The sequence below is a fragment of the Prionailurus viverrinus genome, chromosome D1, assembly GCF_022837055.1.
Source record: "Prionailurus viverrinus isolate Anna chromosome D1, UM_Priviv_1.0, whole genome shotgun sequence".
NCBI lineage: Eukaryota > Metazoa > Chordata > Mammalia > Carnivora > Felidae > Prionailurus > Prionailurus viverrinus.
The window spans coordinates 108,338,763-108,361,005 of record NC_062570.1 but is presented as its reverse complement, the minus strand read 5'-3'; the positions used below and the strand labels follow the sequence as shown (position 1 = coordinate 108,361,005).

Genomic DNA, 22,243 nt, shown 5'->3' with positions numbered 1-22,243 from the left:
GCCACTAGCACTGTCTCTTCTACTTCCTTCTCTCACCTTCTTCACCTACAGCCTCCTTCACCTACATCTTCCCTGCTCCTTGTCTATCCTTCTTGCCTTTGAAAAAAAAAAGTTTTTTTTTTAAATTTTTAAGTAATCTCTACACCCAACATGGGGTTCGAACTCACACCCCCTAGATCAGATGTCGCAGGCTCTACTGACTGAGCCGGCCAGGCACCCCACCCTCCTTTCCTTTGGATCAGAGTCCGTCTTTCCTACCTCAACCTTGAGCAGAGGCCGTGATATGCCCCACCTCGGCCTCGCCTGGGGGCTGGACAGTGCCTTGCCAAGACCCCAGATTGCCGCCAGAGACCCACCCCCACCCCGACTCTTGCTTAAGGCTTCCTGAGGCTTGACACTGGGAAGGAGAACTTTGGCACAATTACCCCTGGACTCCAGGGGCAGAGGGGCCCCCAGGGCAGAAAAGGGGGCCATTCTATTCCCAGTGGCTAGCAAAGGTAGGGGCCGGGAGCAGAGGGGAAAGGCAGGACGATGGCTCAGAGTCAGGTCTCCTGGGTCCTGGGAACCCAGGCCAGCCTCTGAGTCGCTGTCCAGCCCAGGCCCTTCCTGAGTCCGAATTTCCACACATCCCGGGCCAGCCGGAGCATGGCATTCCTCAAGCTCTTTGCTCACTCATGTGTCTCAGTCCTGGGATTGGGGTGGGCCCTGCCAGAGGGTGTCAAGGGGAACCCTCTGATTCAGGGGCTGGGGGCAGGCTCCGGGGCCGTTCTGAGACCTGGAGGGGAAACAGAAGGAAGGACCCTTTCCTCACCAGACCAGTGCCTCCCAGAGGTCTTCCCCCGACCCATCACCTGCTGCAGGGAGGCCCTTGGAGGAGGTATGAGATCGGGGTAGGGCTACATGAGAAGAACTTGGGGAGCTCCAACTAAATATCCCTTAAGCCCAAATCGAAGTCCCTTTGCTCATTTACTTTACTCCATTCTTCATCAACCAACAAACATGTTTTATGTTAGGCGAAGACAAACTTGACCTCAGCCTCAAGGAGCCCGCGGTTGGGGGAGGAGGGCTAGTATCCAGAAGAAAGCCACAGCACAGAAGGACCTACACGGAGAGGTGGAGGGAGCAGGGCACAGGCCCTAGGGAGGCCCCAGGACAGTATTAGCACAGAGCGTTGAGGGTGGCCTGAATGTTAACAGAAGGACATTCAAAGCAGGGGGGACGGCAGGGGCAAGAGCCTGAGAGTGTGGAAGAATATGGCAAGTCCCTGGGGATCGGAGTGGTTTGGTGTGGCTAAAGCCAGGGTGACGGTGGAGAAGTGGCTGGAGGGTGCATGGGAGCCTTCCCAACTCCTCTTACGTCTTCCTTCCCCTGTTCCCCTTCCCCCCTCCTCTGATCCCTCCACCTCAGGCTGGGCCTCTAAAGAGCTCCCCTTCGGTGGCACTCCCCCCATGTGCCAGGCACCCCGCTGAAGTAATCATCACCTCATACAGCCATCACTTACGTAATAATCTGAAATAATAACCTCATTTTTTAGGTGAAATAAGCTCAGGGAGGCTTGACATCTCGCCCAGGGCCACATGCCTGGGACATCAGAACCAAAATTTCCACCTGGGCCAACCTGCCTCTAGGCCTCTGTTGGGGCCCCACTGTGGGGCGAGTCTGCTTCCCTTAGGATCCAGGGCGGGGATGACTCAGCCTGTTCTCTGGCTTCAGGTCCCAGAGGTGGGCCTAGCACAGAACAGAACTACCTGTCCTTTAACAGAGGAGGGAAAAGCCCCCACCGGCTCACCTGTATCAGGGAGTCTGCGGGGCTCAGAGATCCCTGGGAGCAGGACACGGACTCACTGGACAGAGAGGTCCAAGGCTTCCTCTTCACTGTTCCAGGAGCAGGATGAGGAAGGGGACAAAAATCCAAGGTCAAATTTGAGGAGTCCAAAGGGGGTGTAAACTTTGGGGAGGGAAATCGAGGCAATGGAAGCAGCGGGGCTGTCCTTACTGGCGTCTGCGTCTCCAGCGAGCCCGTCGCTGCCCACGGAGGCTGGCCGCCTCGAGGCCTCCGAGAAGCTGTGGGGACGCTGCGGGCCGGAGCCGCGGGTACCTCGGCCCTTCCCTCCTGGAGCCTGCTGGGGGACAGCACCGAAGGGCTGCGACCGCAGGAGACCCCCAGCCTAGACGCGCGGAGGTCCCGGGTCCCAGGGAAGCAGGGGGCTGCGATTGGGGCAGGCGTCTCGGAACGGTCGGTGATTGGCTGAGCCTCACCAGGGACGCTTGTGATTGGTCCCGGAGAACTCACCGGGGGCAGATCCCTGGCGCCGGGCTTCCCGTCCGTGGGGCCCACGTGCACCAGGTGGTTGAAGTTGGAGGGCGGTGAGATGAGCTTGGAGCGCACAAAGGGGTCCTTCAGCAACTCCCTGCGGGCGGAGGGAGAGTAGGGGCGGCGGCGAAGGGGGCGCCTCCCCCGCCCTCTCCCGACACGGACACGCCCCCGTGCCTCGCCCGGTCCCCAGCTCGCGAGCCCCCGCCCCGCCGGCGCACCGCGCACGCGCACCTGCGCCGCTGCTGTCGCTGCTCCTCCGACACGCGGAAGAAGAAGTGGCGCTTGCTCTTGGTGCGGAACAGCTGGCGCCGGCTGTTGTCAGTGAGGTCGGGGATGTCGAACTCGTCCTTCTCTGTGGGAGGAGCAGAGAGCCGGACGGTGCTCACAAGTCCCCAGGGTCCCCGTCAGCTGGAGCTCAGGGTCACACATGCACCCGCGAACGCGCACACACTCCGTACTCTCGTGCCCACGCACTTCCTACCTGCCAGCCGGTTCCTGAGGTAGGTCAGGCGGACCTTCTCCGTGCCAAAGAGGAACAGGGAGCCCTCTGGGTTTAGGGGTCGCACCTGAGGCGGCAGGCACGGAGGTCAGCCGCGCTGCTCGACTGCACCCCCCCAGTCCAGGGCCAGGGGATCTGGGCAGGCCCTCACCTTCTTGAGTGGCACCGTCTGGACCCATTCTGCTTTCCTTACATCAAACACGTCGATGGAATTCTCGCTGAACACTGTCAGGTAGGGGGCTGCATAACCTGCAGGGCAGGACACTGTGCTGTGCAGCCCCTGGCAAGTCAGGCACCTCCGCGGGCTTGTTTCCTCCTCCGTGTCACGGAAACACCCTGTGCCCGGCCACAGCACAGTAACTTCCACGCCCAACCAGGGGACCTTCTTCTGAAGACTCCAGGTTGCCCCACCCAACCTCCCCAACAAATCAGAGATCACCGTCCTGGAGCACTCGCATGCCGGGCATAGTTCTAGCCACTTGGCGTATTTTTTCCCCTTTATTTCTCAAACAACCCTGGGCGGGTAGGACCATCATCCCTAACTTACAGATGATGGAACGTAACCCCAGAGCTAAGTAATGGGCAAGGTCACCCAGTGATGAGCGAGAGCTGGGAACTGGCCCTGGGCAGTCTGATTCCCACTCCCACAGACTGCGTCTGCGCTACGCCCAATCCACAGGCCCAGCGCCGGAAGAGCCGCCGGTCACGAAGGGGGCCCGGTCCCTGTCTGCCAGCACGCCACCACACCAGTTACCTGTGAATGTGTTGGACTCCCTCACTGCCCTGTTCGTTCGTTCATTCATTTACTCATTCATTCCTCCAAACGTTCGTAGCCCCTAGGGTGTGCCTCCCCTGGCTGGGTGCAGGATGTGATGAAGAAACCAGGCCCAGCCCATTCTGCAGTCTCCCCCCCACCGCCCCGGTACCAAACCAGTCATTATAGGAAGGTGCTAAGAGCAGCAGGGCAGAGGTCTGAACACAGAGGTCGGGGAGCAAAGAGGAACAAAGGGCCAGGGACGGGGGAAGGTGGGGTAGGGAGCATGAGAGCAGTAATGACGATGACAGAAGTCATGGTGGTCACTTATGGAGAGCCTTCCAACTCCAGGCCTTGAGGCGGCATTGGGGCTGGACCTGGTTAAGAGTTTGCCAGGTATAAAAAGGACGGTTTAGGCTGTGGGAGGAGCATGAGCAGGGACACGGGAGAGGAAGATCCGGCTCAATCCACTGAGGACAGAGCAGGGTGTGGTCAGGCGGGAGGACCCTGTCTTCCTCTGACACGTGTGACACACCGTAGGTGCCAAGCCCCACCCAAGCTGGCCCCCCACAGGCCTTACCCCAGCCCGTGGGCACTGCCGGCCACAGCAACTCATGGACGCGGGACTTGCGGCCGGCGCTGTCCACGTAGACCCCGGCCGTGGCGAACAGCAGCAGGAACTCACTCAGGCTGAGCTCCACGGCGCCCAGCGCCTCGCCCAGGCCCCCGCGGGATGGTGGCAGCTCCTCGGGCACCAGACTGGCCCCTAGGGCCAAGGGAGCGGCCTCGTTGAGCAGCGGGTAGAGTGCGAAGGTCCCGGCTGCTCCCACGCACAGCCGGTCGCCCAGCAGCCCCAGGCTCTGCACGGGTGCCGGTGCCTGAAGCTCACGGATGCGGCGCTGCCAGGGCCCTGGGCCCGGGCCCAGCTGGTAGCAGAGCACCTGGCGCTTGACGGCTACGCAGAGCACGGGCGTGCGGGCCTGCAGGATGCACCCGGCTGCCAGCACCTGGCAGCCTCGAGACTCGGGGATCTTGGCACCCGCCACCTCCGCGCTCTCCAGCTTGGCCAGGGCGAAGAGGCGCACGCTGGGGCCACGGCCGCACAGCACAACCAGAAGGCCCGCGGTGGGGCTCACGGCCAGCCGCTGCACCCGCCGGCACTCGCCCACCTGGAAGATGTCTTCGGGGCCGGCGAGGGAGAGCGTCACCAGCAGGGTGAACAACAGCCCCGTGCCCATCCTCCTCTCTCCCCCCCGGGGCTGACCCCCACCCGGGCCCACCCTGGCCCGTACCGTTGCTGTGCAGGTGGATCACAAACAGCCCCTCCTCGGTGCCCAGAGCAAGCCGTTCCTGGTCTAGTAGAGGGAGGGAGAGAATCAGGGGTCAGGGAGGTCATCTGGAAGCCGGAGACCAGGCAGTCCGCCTGTGCTTGCCGAGCCTCAGTTTCCCCTGAGGACACAGGGATGGCCATCCCGCTGTCCCTGCATCCCTGGCCGCTTCTCTCTCAAAGTCTGGGCTGGCTCTAATGGCGAAGGCCCACAGGCGAGAGGCCCCCACCCTGAGTTGTGGGCTTCGGGGTAAGTCATGTCACCGCTCAGAGCCTTGGCTTCTCCTCGCATAACGTGGGGACAGTAATGGTTCCTTTCTCCCAGAGCTGCTCTGAGGCTGAAGCAACGCAGGGTGAGTGTTCAGCTCACGGCGGTCCCTGCTCAATAAATGCCCTCGTCCCCCCCAGCTCCCGACTGACACAGAGGACCTGGAGGAGCCACACAGTCTCTCGTGGGGCTCCCACTCTGAGTGCAGGGGGAGGCCCCAGCTCTCCAGGGCAGGCGCTGGCTCGGGGCTCCGGCCACTGCCAGGGGAAGCCAGGAGGCACTGCTCCCTCACTTCTCCGGCTGTCATCACGGAGGTCTCCTCAGAGGAGACAGCGTGAGGCTCGGCTGCTTCCAGGCTCCCTGTGGCCACCCCGCTGCCGGTAAGAGCACCAGGACTGGAACCCTCATCTGTCTCTTGCTAGAGCCTTTGCTCTTTTCAACTCACTCAAGACTCACTTAGAAAAAGCAGAATCTGAGGCACAGAGAAATGGAGCGGCAGAAGCCAAGCCCCCCGCCCCCTACCTAAGGCTGCCCACAGAACCTCGCCCGGGGCGATGCCCCCCTCGGCATGTGGCTCACCGATGATGGCGGCGCAGAGCGCGTGGGGCAGCAGAGGCAGCCCGTTGTCATAGGCTTCCTTGAGCGTGTACACAGGCCGAGGCCTTGGCCGCGTGTCCAGAAGCAGCCGCTGCAGCTCGCCCAGCACCTGCAGCCAGCGCTCCCGCTCAGCCTCACTCTCTGCCAGCAGCAACACGGTGCACATGGCAGGGGGCACCGTCAGCTGGGAGGCCGTCACCTGTGGGCAGGGACTCAGGCTGGAGGGCTGTGGGCCGAGAGCCAGACATCCCCCTCCTGCTCTCCACCGGATGATGCTTGTTCGCACCAACGTGAGCTGCCGGGCACAGCGCTAGGAGCCATCTTACAGCGGGCGATAAGCCAGACGGAGTAGGGTGGTCAGACAGGCCCCGAACCCAGGCCAAGAGTAAAAGATGGCCCCCCAGGGGAAGAGACATTTCTGCCAGTGCCCAGGGGATGAGGGGAGTCACCAGGAATGATCCAGGTCGGGGAGAAGCTTGGGGGCTGGCCTGGGCTGCACAGCAGAAACAGGATGTGAGGGGCCCGTGGTTACAGGGCACTTTGGGAACTGGAGAAAGCAAGGTGTGTCCAGAGCAGAAAGAGGCTCAGGGTCAGAAATGTGAGGCCTCAAGGCCACAGTCAGGAGCACCCTGAGGGTGATGGGAAGCCACGGAAGGGCCCTAGGCCAGCGGGATGCGGGCAGCTTCGCGTACAGAAAGTGCACGGCGCTGTGGGATGAGGCAACCGTGGCCGTCCCTGTGGAGGTGACGGAGGTGGCATATGTGTGTGTGTGAAGAGGGCAGCCACGGAGAAGGAGACAGACAGAAGGGGCTGCAGTAGGGCCACACGGAGGCGGACTCACCCTAAAGATGCGTGGCAGGTCCCGGGACTGGGCGTGAATAACATCAGAGGCCAGGACGGGGGTGGCTGAGAACTGAGGGTCCCTGGGAGGTCCGTGGAGCTGGTCAGAGGTCACATTGGCCCTGGCTGCCTCCCTCCCCCCGACCCGCATCCCTCGTCCCCGGCCACTGCCTGGCACCCACCTCAGATCCAGCGCCTGTAGGAGGGCCCCGCTGGCCGGGCTGAGCCGTGGATCAGGGGCGTCAAACAGCAGCAGGCGGGAGTCACTGAGGGCGGCGAACACCCGCTGCCAGCCCCGCCGGACCCCCGAGGGCCGTGGCACCTGTGGGAAAGGCAGGCATGGGGGGGGCCTGCCGGGCTCTCGGCCCGCCCACGCCAGCCTCCCCCTCCCCAGCCCCAGCTCACCGACAGGAAGCCCTCGTAGGCCGTGCCTGTGCCCGTTTCGGGGTGCACTCCCAGGGCCGTGCGGAGGAGGTCAGGGGGCACGGGGCAGGGCGGGGCCTGGGGGGCACAGGCTGAGTGACAGAAGTAACCACAGGCTGTGGAGAAAGCAGGACAGGCAGATGGTGTGAGGCTGGGTGGGGACAGCCTGGAACCAGGACTTGGGTTCCCGCCTCCCTGAGGCTGTGGTGGCTCCTGGACTGTCACCAATTCCCCATCAAGTGAGAAAAAAAACCACAAAAATTGAGCAACGGGAGATGAGGCCCAGACCAAGAGGAAGGCTTGCATGTGCCAGGATCCGGGCCATTCATTCCTTCCTCCAGGGGACTGGGCGCTGGCACGTGGGAGGCAGTCGTGCGGGTGGGGTGGGGGTGGGGGTGTCTCACCATCACAGCCCAGGCCCTGGCGGCCCAGGCCCAGCATCAGCGAGGTGCAGCGGAGACACTTGGTGGGGGATGGGAAGCTCCGGGGCCGCAGCGAGTGTGAGCCGGGCTGGGGACAGGGGGACACGCTCATTACCCACGCCTGACCACGGCCTCCCGGGTCCCTGCGTCCCACCCCCGAGGCCACCCTGAAGTGTCAGGTGGGACCAGAGAATGAGCCAGTGGCAGTGTGAACCCAGCCCCAGTGAGTCTGTCACAGCACTCAGACTCATTGCCACTGCCGCTGTCCCCAGGGTGGTCTGCCAGCCATGACTAATGCACGTAGAGGGACTCAAGCAGGTCCTTGGAGACCGGGCAGAATGGCTGGGTACCCCCACCCCGCCCCGCCCCTCTAGGTGCGGACCTTTGCGGGAGGAACTTCTGTAGGGGTGGTGACAGCAGCGGGCGCTCTGGGGAACACAGCCTGGGGGGGGAGGGGCAAGCAAACGGGTGAGGGGGGCACAGGCAGAAGGCGGGGCCCGGCCCCCCAAATGCGGGACTCCCGCCCGTCCTCACCCCCAGACGCAGGCTGCGGCGGCCCTCTGGCTTCAGCTCGGGCTCCATACCGGGCCTCAGGGCCTCTCCTGAGATGCCAGGATCCTTGGTGGAATCCTTCTGGGGATTGAGGATAAGGGTGGAAATCAAGGCCCCTGGCTTCTGTCCGGGACTCCTCCCAACCAGCCCCTGCAGGCCCTCTTACCTCTGAGCTCCGGAGGGACAGGAAGGGAATCAGGGAATTTGAGGGCTTAGTGTCTGCAAACAGAGAGCACGGGTCACCGGGGGTGGGGGTCCCTGGCCCAGCCCTAACGCTTGTTCCTGGGGAACTGGGGGCCGGCAGGAGCCTCAGTTTCCACCTCAGTAAAATGGAGAAATGACAGCAGGCCCCGGTGGGTACGCATATAGCGGGTGCTCAGTAAGTGCCAGGCGACAGAGAGCCAGGTGAGCGGCAGAGTCAAGAACTCTCATCTCCACGGTCCCGCGAGGCTGTCGGGGGACCCCCTGGGGAACCCTGAGGCTCGAGTGGGGGACTTGCTCCAGGACGGGCATGCAGATGGCCACTTACCCGCTGGCCCCCGGGCCTGCAGCTCCTCCCGCAGCGCGGCCAGCTCCTGCCGCAGGCCCCGGCTCTGCTGCTCGGCCTCCTGCAGACGGCTGCGGGGCGGGGACGGACCGGTCAGGGGCTTGGCACAGGCCTCCTCGCGGGTCCCACGCCCCTTCGTGCAGGGCCTGGCCCGGGCCTCACCTGTCGGCCTGCCGCTGGGCCTCCTGCACCTGCGTCAGCTGCTCCTGCAGGCTCTGCTTGGCCCGGATCTCGGCCTCCAGCGCCGACTGCAGCTCCAGCCTGGCCGAGGCCTCCATCTTCTGTAGCCGCCGTGCCTTCCACTGGTGGTCCTGGCGGCCAGGGAGCGCCCACGTGAGATGCCCCCGGGTCGGGCGGGGGGGGGGCCCGGCAGCCTCAGAGGCCTCTCCCGCCAGACTGTCCACACCACCCGGCCAGACTCAAGATCCTAGACTGGCCCCTGACCCCGCTGTGAGCTCAGGCGAGTCACTGATCTTCCGTGGACTCGGCGTCCCCACCTGCCACGTGAGGCTGCTGCCAGCCCCTCCCCCGGGGCTCTTCCAGGGCTCACCAGCGGCCGGGTGGGGGGCGTCTGGGTGCCCACGTTCCGCAGGGACTCCAGCTCCTCGGCCATCTTGGTGGCCAGGGCCTGCAGGTAGCCTCTTGAGACCTTCTCATCGTTCACCCTGGTTGGGAAGGGGGCTCCGGGTCACGGCCTGAGCCCTCAGCCCTGCCTGGGCCCAGCCCCTCCCCACCAGCCCCCGGGCACCCACCAGCTGAGGATGTCGGCAATCTGGGCCTCCCAGTTGCTCTCCGTCTCCCTCCGTTCACCCTCCAGCTGCTGCTTGCTCTGCTGCTCCCTCTCCAGCTCTCCTACCAGCTGGGGCCCGGGAGCAAGATGGGTCAGCCCCCGGGGGCCCGGCACCCCCGAGCCCTGCCCGCGTCCACCCCCGTTCACCCGCCATGGCTTGCCGGCCACCTGCGGGTGCTGCGGGGCTGGGGACACAGCCTGCTCTGAGACCCTGGCGGCCTGCACCATCCACCCTGCCGGCTCCCACATCTGTCCCACGGCCCGTCGGTCCGTCTGGCCTCCGTCTGCCATGCTCACCCGCTCCTGCTCCAGGCTTAGCCTCTGGTTCTCTTCCTGGAGCCGGCACAGAGCCTCCTCCTTCCCACTCAGCCTGGGGAAGAGCGAGTGACGGGATGGCCCCCAGCTCAGGCCCCCGTCCCGCGCCCCGCCCGGGCTGCCCGGCTCACCCGTGGCCACGGGCCTGCTCCAGCTGCACACGCAGGGCGGCCACCTCCTTCCTCAGCTGCGCTTCCTGAGGCCCGCCCTCGGGCAGCCCCGTGCCGTTGGTCTCAGAGGCGACGTGGATGGTCTTGAGGGACACGGAGAGGGGTCAGGGCAGGGGCCTGAGAAGCTATGGCCCACTCTACCCCTGGGACAAAGGCCTGGCCCTGAGAGCCCGGAGGAGGTCAGGCCAAGGGAAGCGCCACTTGGAAGGGGGTGAGACCTCACTACCTTGACCCGCAAAGATTCCTTCTCAATGCTTCGCTCCCGCTGTCTCTGGAGCTGTGTCACCTCCCGGCACAGGGTGGCCACCTGGGCCTGCAGCTGTGACAAGGTGCAGAGGCGGCCACTGCTGACTTTGTCCATCCCACCCCTCTGCCCGCCTCACTACAGACTCTCGGGCCCCGCCAGGCACAGCGGGAATGCAGGCAGGGGAGCTCCGGCCTGGCCCACCCTACCGTCATCCGCTCGCTCAGACCTCAGCCAGCCCCAGTGGGGGCGCAGAGGCACGTGGTGTTGCCAGCATTGAGCACTGAGCTCCCTGGGCCCCCAACGGCCACACTGGGGTTCACAGGGGCAGTGCTCTGCTGCTGTCCCCGCCCATCCCCATCACTCACCCTCCTGCTGGTATCCTGGGCTTCCTCCAGCCGGGAGCTCAGAGCCTGGGTCTGGCTGGCCGTGGCTGCCTCTCTCTCCTGGGCCTCCCGCAGCCTCTGGAGCAGCTCCTCCTGCCGCTCCTGGGCTCTGCATAGTTCCCCTGCCTGGGCCTGCAGCCCTGCCTGAGCCTCGGCCAGCTCCTGGGGGGCCGGAGGGCAAGGCCTGGCATCAGGGCACGGAGCTCCTCACCGTGGAGCCCTGGGCCGCTCAGCCACCCCACCAGGCCCTCACCCGGAGGAGCCGGTCTCTCTCCTGCCGTAGGTCCGAGTCCCGGCCTGGGCTACCACCATCCGTCTGGGATAAGGAGGCCTTGCTGCCCCTCGGCGTCTCTGCCAGGAATTGTCACTGAGGCCCACGTGCACTGACGGCCTCAGCCAGGCACTCCGCGTGCGGCGTCTCCCAGAGCCCTCACCACAGCCCGGGGAGCGGGTCTCCTTGGCTCACTTTCTACGTGCAGGCTCGGAGAGTTTAAGGTACTTCCCTAAGATCACACCTCATCCACGGAGTAGGGCCAGGACTGGAACCCGGGTTGGATACAGGTGTGCTGGGAAAGCAGCTCAGCCTCTGGGGGGAGGGGTCGGGGTGAGGGGGGAGAGACGGGGTGGCGTGGGGGGCCGGGTACCTGACAGCCTGTGCCGTAGAGTCTGCACTTCCTTCTGTAGCCGCTCCAGCTCCCGATGGTCTGAGGACACCTGCAGGGCCTCTGCGGGCGGGGTGGGGGGGGGCACCCATAGGTGAGTAGCTAGTCCTGGGTCAGACCCACCCCACCCTGCTCCACCTGGTTCCCCGGTACCTTGGAGCTTCCGGCTCAGCTCCGTCTTCTCCTGCTCCAGACAACGGAGCTTCCGCTCTAGGGCAGGCAGCTGCTCAGAGCTGCTCTCAGGGCCCGGACTGGGGAGAGCAGGGCCACACATGTTGGCGGAAACCCCACCCCCCACCCCCCAAAGGCTCCTCCATCCTCCTGTGTCGGTCATTCATTCATCCAAGAAACACCCACCGTGCCCCAGCTCTGTACCCAGCCCTGGGCTCTGTGGTGGAAGAAACGAACCGGACCAGACCCTGCCCCCGGAATACCTGTGGGCAGCACCCCAAGGCCCCCCAGACCTAGGTTCAAGCCCTGGCCCTTCTAAGCTGTGTGAACCTAACATATCTGAGCCTCAGTTTCCTCACAGGAAATTGGAGGTGATAACAGGCCCTCTTCCAAGGACAGTGAAGAGAACTTAGTGATTTGGGCCAGCTGCCCCCGTGCCTGGCACACGGTGGGTGCTCAGAGTGCAGGTCAAGACACATTTGCTTCCACCTCAGAACACCTCCTCGCCTAAGACCTCGCTGCGGTCTCAGGCCAGCCCCTCAAATGGAACTAGATCACCCCACCCATTTTACAGAGGCATAGAGTGTGGCTGGAGGGCTGGGAGGGGCCCTTTCAACTCCAGGCCTCTGGTTCCAAGTTCATGACGCTCTCAGCCTGCTATAGAGGGTACTCTAAGGGCCAAATAAATGCAGGACAGGTCCCACAGGGGGCATAGGCATGGCTTCGCCACAATTTCAGGACACGGGGGCTGTCTTCCTGAGGACTCAGAGCACATTTCCTGAGCACCTGTCACATCCAGGCAACAGGCAGGCCATTCAGCCCCTTTCCCAGGGTCCCAGTGGGCTACCCGCCCAAGGTTCCAGGCCAGGCAGCCCCCAGCCTCCTACTAGGTATGCGAGGACTAGACTCACCTGCCCGAAGTGTAGGTGAAACCCACAAATGGCAGGTGGTGGCCCGAGAAGGCCCCGTGGGAGGGTGGGGGCAGGGTCCCCTGCAGAAGGAGGGGAAGGAGCATCAGACTCAACAGGCATAGCTCCTGGCTGAGGCTCAAGACCCAGGAGACTCCCCGGGACTGGGGGTGCCAACCTCTTCCTGCTAAGAATGGAACCGAGGTGGGTGACACGGCCCCCACCTAAACAGACTACAACTCCCATGAGCCCTTGCGGCCATGGCCTCCCAGGTGCTTCCAGGAGTCTCCTTGGAAGACTTCTGGCTCACAGAATGACACTCGAGGTGAAACGACCTTCACCTGTCACAACCCACCTCCGAAGAGGTGAACTGGCCCAGGTGAACCACAATTCCCATGAGCCTCTGGGGTGTGACGGCGTCATCCTCGGCCCAGCAACCGCTCTGGAGAACCTCTGGGGGTTTCCCACAGCCAGCAAGGGGCAGGCAGTTTTCCTCCTGCAGCGGGGCCCAAACTCACTGGATGGTTGAGAGTGTCATCGTCCACATCGAAGTTGGAGGTGTCCACAGGCCCGCGAAGCTCAGGGATGTAGGGGGCAGTGCTGGTTGCCAGCCGCTCCCAGTCCACGCCTTCAAAGAAGGGGTGGTTCCGGAAGTCATCCAGCCCCCCGCGGCCCAGGCGCTCCTCCTGGCGGCACAGCAATTGGCGGATCAGGTCTTGGGCGCTGGCCGGCACGTCCGGTGCATCCGCGGGAAACTGCAGGTGGTCCTGTAGGTGGAGGGTGGGGGTGGGGTGGAGGGGTGCAGGTGGGTGTACAGGATCCCACCCCCACCTGCGGGCATACCAACCACGCGGACTCGGGACTCTGCTGCCCTCCCGGAACCCCAGAGCCTGGCGGCCAGACCTCATGGTTCATGATCTTGCCGTAGGTTTCCACCAGGGATTCAGCATAGAAGGGCGTCTCCCCGAAGAGCAGCTCATAGGCACAGACTCCCAGTGACCACCAGTCGCACTGTGGGCCATAGTGGCCCTTGCCCTCCTCCATGGCTTGCAGGATCTCGGGGGAGATGTAGTCCGGTGTCCCTACTGCCACTGACGAATCCACCTAGGAGTGGGGGGCCACGAGAACAACCTTGGGCTTGACTAGAGCTGACCACTTTGGGCTTGGCCAGAGCCCCTAGAGCCCCTCACCACAGGCCCAAGCCTGGGCCTGACACCCCAACTCTCTAAGGCTTAGCTGGCCTGGTGACCCCACTTGGGGCCTAGACCCAGGCCTTCTTCCTTCCACCCCTGGGAGCTCTCCAGGCCGGGTGTCCCCAGCCCTTGCTCTGGGGTCTTACCATGCCATTGTTGTTGAGACGTAGACAGGAGCCGAAGTCAGCCAAGCGGATGTGCCCGTTCATGTCCAGCAGGACATTGTCCGGCTTGACATCCCTGAGGGAGCACAGGGAGAGAGCGGGGCTTGACCTGTGTGTGTAGATGTGTGTTCTGGCACATTCCGGGGTATGAGTGCATGGGCGCATGCACACACCAGCGTGTATATTGTCACACGTGTTCCTGCGAGTCCACAAGACCAGTGTGTGTGCATGTACATGGGAGGGGGAAGGCTGGTGGCCAGGCCTCCTGGGTGCCAAGAGGGAAAAAGGTGGCTAGTGGAGAAAAGGGACCCATAAGGATGAGCCACGGAGGCAGCAGCGTATGTCGTGGGGGACACAGGAGTCAGACTTGCCTGGTGCAAACCACGACCCGGGCGCCCACCGGCTGGGTCACCTCAAGCCAGGTGCTTACCTGTGCTAACCCTGACTTTCTCATCTGTAGAGTGGGGACAAGAGCAGTGCCCATCACATGAGGTTTTTGGCCTGAGGATTCAAAGGCATCGTGCACATGAAGCACCCAGCATAGGGCTTGGTGAGTGTGCTCAACAACTGTCAGCTGTCTCTAGAGCTTTCCCCAGGGGCTGGTCAGGGCAGGAGGGGCTTCGGGGGCCCCACCTGTGCACGTAGCCCAGCTGGTGCAGAGAGTGGATGGCCAGCACCATCTCGGCCAGGTAGAACTGGGCCAGCTCGGGCGGAAGGCGGTCCTCAAAGCGGCTCAGAAGAGTGAGCAGGTCCCCACCGGCATAGTAGTCCATCACCAGGTACTGGATGGGATTGGGGGGGGGGGGGAGTGCGGGGGCAAGAATCAGACAGGGAGGAGGGTGGGGGGCATCTGCCCCAGGGCCCTGCCTCCCACCCACCTCCTCGTGGTCCCGAGGGGTTCTGGGAAGGCAAGACCATCTCCCCGCAAGCAGCTCTAGGGCAGCTGGCTCCCAGCAGAGCTCAGGCAGGGGCTCCGGGCCCAGCAAGGGGTGGCCAGTGGAAGCCTCTTGGTCCCTGTAGGAAGGGTCTCTCTCTCCTTGGACCCAGCTCCCCTGGCACCCAAGGCCCTCCTCCTTTGTCCCCGGGCAACAGCCCCCACCCTCGCTGAGTATCCTCACCAGGTATTCCTCGTCTTGGAAGGCGTAATGCAGAGTGGTCACCCAGCGGCTGTCCCCCTTTACCAGAACGTCCCGCTCTTCCCGGAAACAGGCAGTCTGCAGCAGGTTTGGGGAGCAGGGGCGGGGGTGGGATCAGAGCCCAGGAAGCCCTCCTCACCAGCTCAGGGGGTGGAGGAAGACTAGGTAAGTCTAGGAGCTTGGATAGAAGTTGCCCGGGTGAGCCACGGCCTGTGCTTTATGGCTCCGGGCCTCAGTGTTACGGTAAGGAAAATGGGAACTACAGTAGCTTCTAAGAAAGGCTTGTTGTGGGGAAGCAACAGGGGAGGCTGGTGGTTGGATCCTCTCCCGTCCCGGGGGCCAGGCCGGCCCCTTCCCCAGCATGCCCTGCACGCCCCACTGGCAGCACACCCTCCCCCCCCAACCACTTGTAGGGTGCGCAAGTCCCATCGGACCCCACACTGACCTCGGCCCTCTTCAGCATCTCCCACTTGTGCAGCATCTTCATGGCAAAAATCTGCCCACTGTCCCTCTGCCTCACCACGGCGACCTGAGGCCACAGGGGGCACCGGGGTCAGCTCTGCCTGGGTGCGAACCCCCTCCTCCCACCTACCCCGTGCCTTTTGCTCACCTCCCCGAAGGCCCCTCGGCCGATCACCTTCAAGATCTCAAAGTCATCTCTCTGTAGCCTCAGCTCTTTCACCTTCGTTACGAAGGGGCCGGCTGAGGGGACACAGAGTGGGGCTCAGGGAACCTACAGGGAGGCCCCAGCTCCCTCTCTTACCTAGGGAAAAGCGGGAGCCGCAACCCCCACCGGGGCAGGGGTGGCCTCTGGCCGAGGGGCTGAGAGGGGCTGCAGCCCACTCGGTCATGAGTAGGAAGTGTGGAAGGTGGGGGTCTGGGCTTTGCTGACCACCTGGCCCCCAGACCTCCCCAAATCAACGGTTCCCTGAACCCCTGTCCCCAGACTCTAGGCGGCCTCATCCCAGGGGCCCATGGAACTGGTAAGCCCTCCCTGCCTGCAGGTGGATACTGGCTGACCAGGTCACCCTGGGGAGGAAGGGGATACCATTCCCACCCTCGGCTCCCAGTTCCTGGCGCCTATCAGGACCAGGCCTGGGCCTGTCTTGGGAAACTGGACGGGCAACATTCCTTGTCCCCAGAGAGGCTTCTCTGCCACTGGGGAGCTGTGAGCCCTGGTCTTGGGACCCTGTAGGCACAGAGGTACCTGGCTGGGGGTGAGGCCTGGGGCAGCCCCAGAGGACAGGTCAGATATGGTGCTGCAGGGCCCTGGGAGGACACACTTTGGGCTCCCTGTGTGGGGCTTTCTCAGTCTGGAGGCATAAATAGGTCTGCCCAGCTTCTCACAAGACTCAAGAACAGAGCCAAAAAAACCTTTCCCTGGCGCCTGACGCTGGCACCTGAAGGGGTAAACACTCGAGATCTCCTCCAGGCCTGACCAGCCCAACAACTCTAGGCCCTGCCTCCCTCTCTGGACTTGGCCTTCACCTGGCCAAGAAGCTCTTCCTCTCACAGTCCCTGATACTCCCTTTAAAGGCATCTCCGGCCAGTTCCAGGCCTTTTCCAGGCCTGGAGAAGCCACAGGCCTGGGGGAGGGAACTGGAGCCTGGAAACTTAGGGAGGCAAGAGTGACCGGTAGGGGTGGTGGGGGGCGGGGGGGGGGGGTAGCTGCAGACTGGCTCTCCGCCTCAGTTTCCCCCTGCCAGCAGGTAAACTCCCTGCCAGCTGGGCGGGTCTGTGGGTGGGACAGAGAGCTGCTCCACAGGTTTATCAGGCAGAACCCCCGCAGCAGGGGTGGTGTGGAAACCTCATGACAGAAATTAATTGTCTCTTTCCCAGGTCTGTGTGTGCGGCTGGGGAGCAGCAACCGCGGGGCTCCAGGGGGGAACTGAGGCCAGGGTGGCTCCCTATCCGCCAGACGGGAACCAAAACCTGGGGCCTAGAGTCGGGAGGACCCAGGCTCCCGGGACAGGCTGCCCAGTCCCCTCGCCTTGCCGCAGGGAATGGGGGCTCTGGGCAGGAGCAGGGACAAGTTGGAGCAGGGGCAGAGTGAGTCACCGCCCTGCCAGTTACCTCGGGAGATGTCAACAGATAGGCCCCCATGCTGGGGTCCCAGGCAGGGATGCCAGAGGCAGGCAGGGAGGAGCACATGTGTGTGCAAACACACACACACACACACACACACGCACACGCGCGCGCGCGCGCATAGGCGTCACAGCGGGTGATGACAACACTGTCAGATACACATGAATAAGGTGCAGAAGTCCCCGGGGACAGTGGCAGGCACCAGAGGCAGGGGCTTCCTGGCTGCCCTCACCCTGGAGGAGAGGGCTGGGCTGGGGGCCAGCTCACCGGCATGTCTCACGGGCCCCCAACCATGCCGAGGCCAGGCCTTGCACCTGCCCAGAGCTAAGGAGTTCTGGGGATGCTCGTCACCCACTGGGCAAACACCTGCCTCACCCCGCTCTCCAGGCCAGGCCCGTCAGCCCTCCTCCACGGGCTTGGCCAGGCATAACCAGGGAGGCCTGGGGCTGGTGAGGGTGCCCACATTGGGTTGAGGTTTACTCCAGGTCACCCACTTCCGGTGCCTCAGATGAGTCAACCAGGAAGGGGCGCAGACCCACCCCCAGCCGGGCCCCCCCTCCCTGGCTTTGGGAAATAGACCTCAGGAAGCCTGGCCAGCGACTCGGACCGACAAAGGGGCTGAGGTTGGTGCCGGTGCCCAGTTTGGGGTGGTCTTGCATGCGGAGACATAGAAGTGTGTGTTTGTGGGAACGTCTGCCACGCGTGCAGTGCCTACGGATCTGTGAGTGGAAGCAGGCAAGTGTATAATGCAATGGCCAGTGTGGCTCCGGTGGTCTTCCGGGTGAATTGCGGGGCTCCCTGGATCTCTCCTTGAGCTGTATGTATCTGCGTGTGTCTGTGTGGTATGTGGGAGACTGAGGAAGCATGCGTGTCAGTGGGTGACACACACAAGGCTCTGCGTGTGTGACTTTGTTCTCAAGGGTCATGAGGTATATGACATGTGAGCCAGGAGTCCCTGACGCGACTCTGCAGCACATGTCTGGGGTCTATACTTGGGACCAAGTTTGTGTGTGTCCGTGTAAGTTGTGTGTTGTGCACACACGCCAGGCTCTGTCAGTGGGAAGGAGTGTGCGTGAATCTGAGCGAGGGGAAGGTGTGCTGCTAGCTGGGAGGGCCCAAAGGGGCCGGTGGCACGTGTCAGGGCCGGTGCGGGCTCTGCGCGGGGAACCCGTGGGGGTGCCGCTCCCTGCGGGAGGGTCTGGGAGCGAAGGGCGCGGGGGGGGGGGGGGGCGGGGAGAGGGTCCCGGAGCGGTGTCCCCCGGACCACCCCACCTCGGTCCAGCCCGGGCCACTCACCCCAGCTCAGGAACTGCGCCACGTTGCGCTCCCGCCGGAGGGGGGCGCTGCTGAGCTCGTGGTGCAGCCCCAGCAGCAGATCCAGGAGGCCGTCGAGCCCGGGGCCACCGCCGGCCTCGCCCCGCGCCAGCTGCTCCAGCGCGCGCAGCCGCCGCTCCATAGCTGCAGCCGGAGCCCCGCACCCGGGCTAGAGCCGGGCCGCCCGCATGCCGGCCCGTCGGTCCGTCGGTCCGTCCGTCCGTCCGTCCGCGGGTCGTTAGCGCGGCCTCCCCCCACCCCTCCCGCCCTCCCCGCTGTCACCTTCCTTCGCTGCCTCTTGCGCGCCCACACCTGGGCGTCGCGCCCCGCCCTCTGCCCCGCCCCCCGACGGACGGGCAGGTGAGCGCCGGCCAATGGGAGACGCGACTGGAAGTGAAGGTGGGAGGGCGGAGGCGCGCGGGGGCGGGCCAAACCCTCGGCCAGGAAGTGGGGGGGCGGGTCCCGAAGAGTAAACTCCTAACTGGGCCGGGCCAAGGGGGGTGGTCTCCCCCCCGGGGCCGGGAAGGCTACCTAGGTCTCCGCGTGGCCCCAGAGCCAGACCTACCGGGCTTTCGCCGGCCCCTAACCTAGGTGGGGGATGCCCGGGGCAGTGCAACTTCCCTCAACCCCCTGGGAAAGGGGGCTGGAGACGCCCGCGACCCTGGAGCCGGATGGGAGTTGTAGTCCCCTCTCTCCCTGGGATGCCGCCCGCGCTTGGCACACACCCTCCCCCAATCCCCTCCGCAAGAGGTAGGGGGGGAACCTCGCTAGTTTCTGATTTCATTTTATTTGTGTCGTTACAGCCGACTAGGGAGGCAAGTAGGCGAGGCAGGGATGGTTACACCCATTTGGCAGATGGACATACTGAGGCTTGGGAAGGACGAAGGTGAATGGAGAAGCCCTGGAGTGGGGCTGGGCTGGCAACTCCACCACAGGCTTTTTAAGCATAGGCGAGAGCGAGGCCTGCGGCTGGCCTGGAACACGGAGGCCAAGGAGAGGTGGAAGCTGGGCTGGAGGAGGTGGTTGAGGGGAGGGCCTGATTCTATCCAGTGGCATTTCTGATTTCTGCCCAGCTGTCTCCAGCTGGGCTGGACCAGACGCCATGGGACTGTGGGCCTGTCCAAGAGGAGGGATCAAAGGGTGGGGCATTTTAGTGGCTTTAGACAACAAATTCTTCCATTAAAAGATCTCTTTGGGGATTTGCCTCCCCCCTCAGACTGAGACCTCCTGGAGTCCAGACGGTCAGGTTGAGGGAGGAGGCGCCCCGTGAATGTCTCTGGAGCTGAACTGGGACTCCCTGGCGATACACAGGGGACTTTCTGACTCATCTCCCCTTTGGTCTCCTCGGAGACCTGCCCTGTGGCTTCCCTGTGCCCTGCGTCTGTGAAATGGAGTAGGCTGTCTCACCCAAGTCAGTCAGGTGATAGAAGGGAGGCAGGATTCGAACCCATATCTGGGGATCTCTTCACTGCCTCTGTCCCCTGGGAGGGAGCAGGGGCTAGTGGTGTTCTGTCACCTGAAGCATTCTGGGCACTCCTCAGGGGGCAGGGCAGGGCAGGGCAGGGGTGTCCTGCCCCGCTACAGGCCACAGGGGGGCGCCAGAGACCAGAGGAGGGCCAACTGCCCAGGACAGGACCAAGTGCCCATCTCCTAGAGCAGTAGGGGGGAGCGAAAGTGTCCTGGGTGGGAAGATGGGCTACTTCCCGCTGCCGCCCTTGGACACCCTGACTCCCTGACCCCAGGCCGCCACAGCCCCCAGGGGCCAGCAGTCACAGGCCCACTGAGTGAGGCCTCTGGGTCCTGGATCACTCCACGTGTGACCTCTGGCCAAGTCCCTAAGCCTCTGGGAATGCTGAATTCTCAGGCTATCGTCAGGCCCTTAAGAGTCCATCCCCACAAGGGGGACTGGCTGGCTCAGCCCACCTTATGGTGACCCGAATGCCTGGAACTCCTGCCATTAACTGGGGGGTCCCTGTAAAAACCATCACCATAGGGGCACCCGGCTGTGATGAGCATGCGACTGTTGATCTTGGGGTTGTAAGTTCAAGCCCCACATTGGGTGTAGGGATTGCTTTAAAAAAATAAAAATCTTAGGGTGCCTGGGGGGGCTCAGTCAGTTAAGTGAACTCTTGACTCTTGACTCAGGTCACAATCTCACAGTTTGTGAGTTAGAGCCCCGCATCCAGCTCTGTGCTGACAGCATGCAGCCTGCTTGGGATTCTCCCTGTTCCTTTCTCCCCGCCCCTCCCCTGCTTGCGTTCTCTCTCTTTCTAAAAAAATAAATAAAATAAACTTAAAAAAAAAAAAAAAAAGAAAAGAAAGAAGAATGCTTAAAAAAAATAAAAATCTTAAAAAAAAAAAAAAAAAGACTCCGTCCCCACATAGCACAGGCAGAGGGGAAACTGAGTCCCACGCAGCAAAAGCGGAGTCCTGCCGAGGCCTGCATGGGGCAGAGCTGGGACTCGGCACTCCCAGCCCATCTGGTACCTGATTCTATTTGGTCCTGTATTTGCTTTTGTCACATCCTTGTTCTCAGCCTCAGTTTCCTTGTCTGTAAAAGGGGGTGGGTTGCCCTGCCCACTCCCCTGCAGCTCCAGGGTCAGAAAGCCTTTCAAGGCTCCGTCTGTGCCCGAACTCCCGCTCCAGCCTCCACAAGCATCCTGTCCTCCAGCCCTGACAGTCGCAAGTTCTTGTACGAGGTGCTGCTTTGCCCCAGTAGATCCGGGTCTGTGAGCTTGTGTGAGCCGGACCACCAGGGCCACAGAGACCTTGTCCCAGGGAGCCCTGTGTGGGGGCCAGGATCCTGACCCAGCTCGGCGGGTGCTCAGCGGATGAGTCTGAAGAGGAGACACCCCCCCCCCCCCACTTCCCCGCTTCCCACTGCCTTCTTGGTCACTGCTTGCGGGAGGCCCGCCCCGGGGCAGGGGCACCTGTTCCCCTCATAACCTTTTCCCCCTGTGAGTCCCTTTGATACTGAAGTGCGGGCACTCTCTCTCACCCAGCCTTGCGGGGCACAGATCACCTCGATAACACCTTACACTCCTATGGTGCGCCTTCGCATTTCAAAGTGACTGTGGATCTGTTATCTTCACAAGGAGGGGTTATTATTACCCTCCCTTAATCGAGTAATACCTGAGGCTGGGGAGGGGGCAGGGGGTGGTGCCAGAGTTCCCTCCTTATCCAGGTTCCAGGCCAGTGCCCGGCTGGGGAAGGGCAGGGCGTAGCGCCCAGATCCCGGGGACAGGGGCGAGGAAAACCGAACTGCAGTGAACTTGACATAGTCTTCTGTGAAGGGCCTTGGATGGTGAGACCCAGGCCTAGCAGGGAAAAGAGGCCGCCCGGGTAAGGAGGCCCCAGGTGAGTGGCAGGGAACCCAGCTTCTTCGACCCCCAGAGCACAGCCCTCTGGGTCTGGGAGGGGACCGGAAGCGAGAGACAGGCTCCAGGGTCTCTGGCATTCACAGCCACATCATGGGCGTCCCAAGCCTGGTCCGTGGCTCCCCTTTCCCCAAGGTCGAGTGAGATTCAGAGGACGACCTGCTCAGGAGGCCGCTCTCGGCAGATGGTCCTGAAGGGCTCGCTAGAGTGGCAGACTGCCCTTGCCCTTGGCCCCGGCAGAAGCAGTGACCCACTCCTTCCCCAGATGAGAGGCTGGCTGCGGGGTCACACAGCCATGCCTACTGTTGACTGACATGTGGCCTTGGGCAAGTCCCTCTCCGGGCCACCGTCTGTGCCCAAGGGAGAACTGCCCAGCTCGGGTGTGAGGGGCAAATGGTACACAGAATGGCCACCGATGTCGCTGGAGCACGTCTGATGGGAAGAGAGTGTGGTTGGGGTTGGGGGGGGGTGGGCAGGCAGAGCTCATGGAAAGCCGTGCCGCGCTGCTCGGGCACTCGGGTTCTATTTCACCGTGTGTCTATTGGGGTGGCTTTGGGGGAAGGCCTGATAGAAATGGTGGGGTCGAGGGTCCCCACTCCCCGAGCTAGTCTTGGCAGCCCCACGTGCCCGCTCCCCCGCCCTCCCCAGCACACCAGGGGTGTGTCCTTTGAAAAGTCCAAAGCTCCAAATGGGTGGACATATGGTGATTTCATCATCCTGGTTTTTCCTTCCAAAAACCTTGTCTGTGCTGCTCCAACACGCTATAGGGGCTCCCACGCTCC

General features: G+C 63.2%; 1 protein-coding gene and 1 long non-coding RNA gene across 6 annotated transcripts in view; one reads left to right on the top strand and one right to left on the bottom strand.

The window, feature by feature from the left end:
- Window positions 1–88: 88 nt before the first annotated feature.
- CDC42BPG (CDC42 binding protein kinase gamma) lies at window positions 89–18,357 on the bottom strand. Of its 5 annotated transcripts, none has more exons than XM_047824302.1 (37): window positions 18,067–18,357; window positions 15,296–15,387; window positions 15,131–15,214; window positions 14,668–14,763; window positions 14,183–14,331; window positions 13,532–13,625; window positions 13,096–13,296; window positions 12,711–12,959; window positions 12,196–12,275; window positions 11,267–11,364; window positions 11,096–11,176; window positions 10,705–10,802; window positions 10,434–10,613; window positions 10,048–10,134; window positions 9,783–9,904; window positions 9,634–9,706; window positions 9,299–9,405; window positions 9,097–9,211; window positions 8,709–8,857; window positions 8,529–8,617; window positions 8,166–8,218; window positions 7,982–8,080; window positions 7,830–7,889; window positions 7,430–7,535; window positions 7,008–7,141; window positions 6,785–6,924; window positions 6,604–6,685; window positions 5,745–5,961; window positions 4,863–4,925; window positions 4,151–4,750; window positions 2,968–3,065; window positions 2,799–2,883; window positions 2,549–2,669; window positions 2,294–2,411; window positions 1,997–2,123; window positions 1,790–1,875; window positions 89–775 (listed from the first exon to the last, which is right to left on the bottom strand). In XM_047824302.1, exons 1-37 carry the CDS (start codon window positions 18,224–18,226, stop codon window positions 719–721), a joined length of 4,650 nt encoding a protein of 1,549 aa, XP_047680258.1. In that variant the 5' UTR covers window positions 18,227–18,357; the 3' UTR covers window positions 89–718. The 5 variants fall into 5 exon arrangements, with proteins under 5 accessions (XP_047680258.1, XP_047680255.1, XP_047680256.1 ...); XM_047824299.1 differs by having other exon boundaries at window positions 10,048–10,140; window positions 18,067–18,356; XM_047824300.1 differs by having other exon boundaries at window positions 1,997–2,120; window positions 10,048–10,140; window positions 18,067–18,356.
- LOC125147215 (uncharacterized) overlaps window positions 16,462–22,243 on the top strand; it is a 12,820-nt gene continuing 7,038 nt past the window's right edge. The window contains exon 1 of the long non-coding RNA XR_007145061.1: window positions 16,462–17,393. This is a non-coding gene — a long non-coding RNA (uncharacterized LOC125147215). The remainder of the gene's footprint in view (window positions 17,394–22,243) is intronic.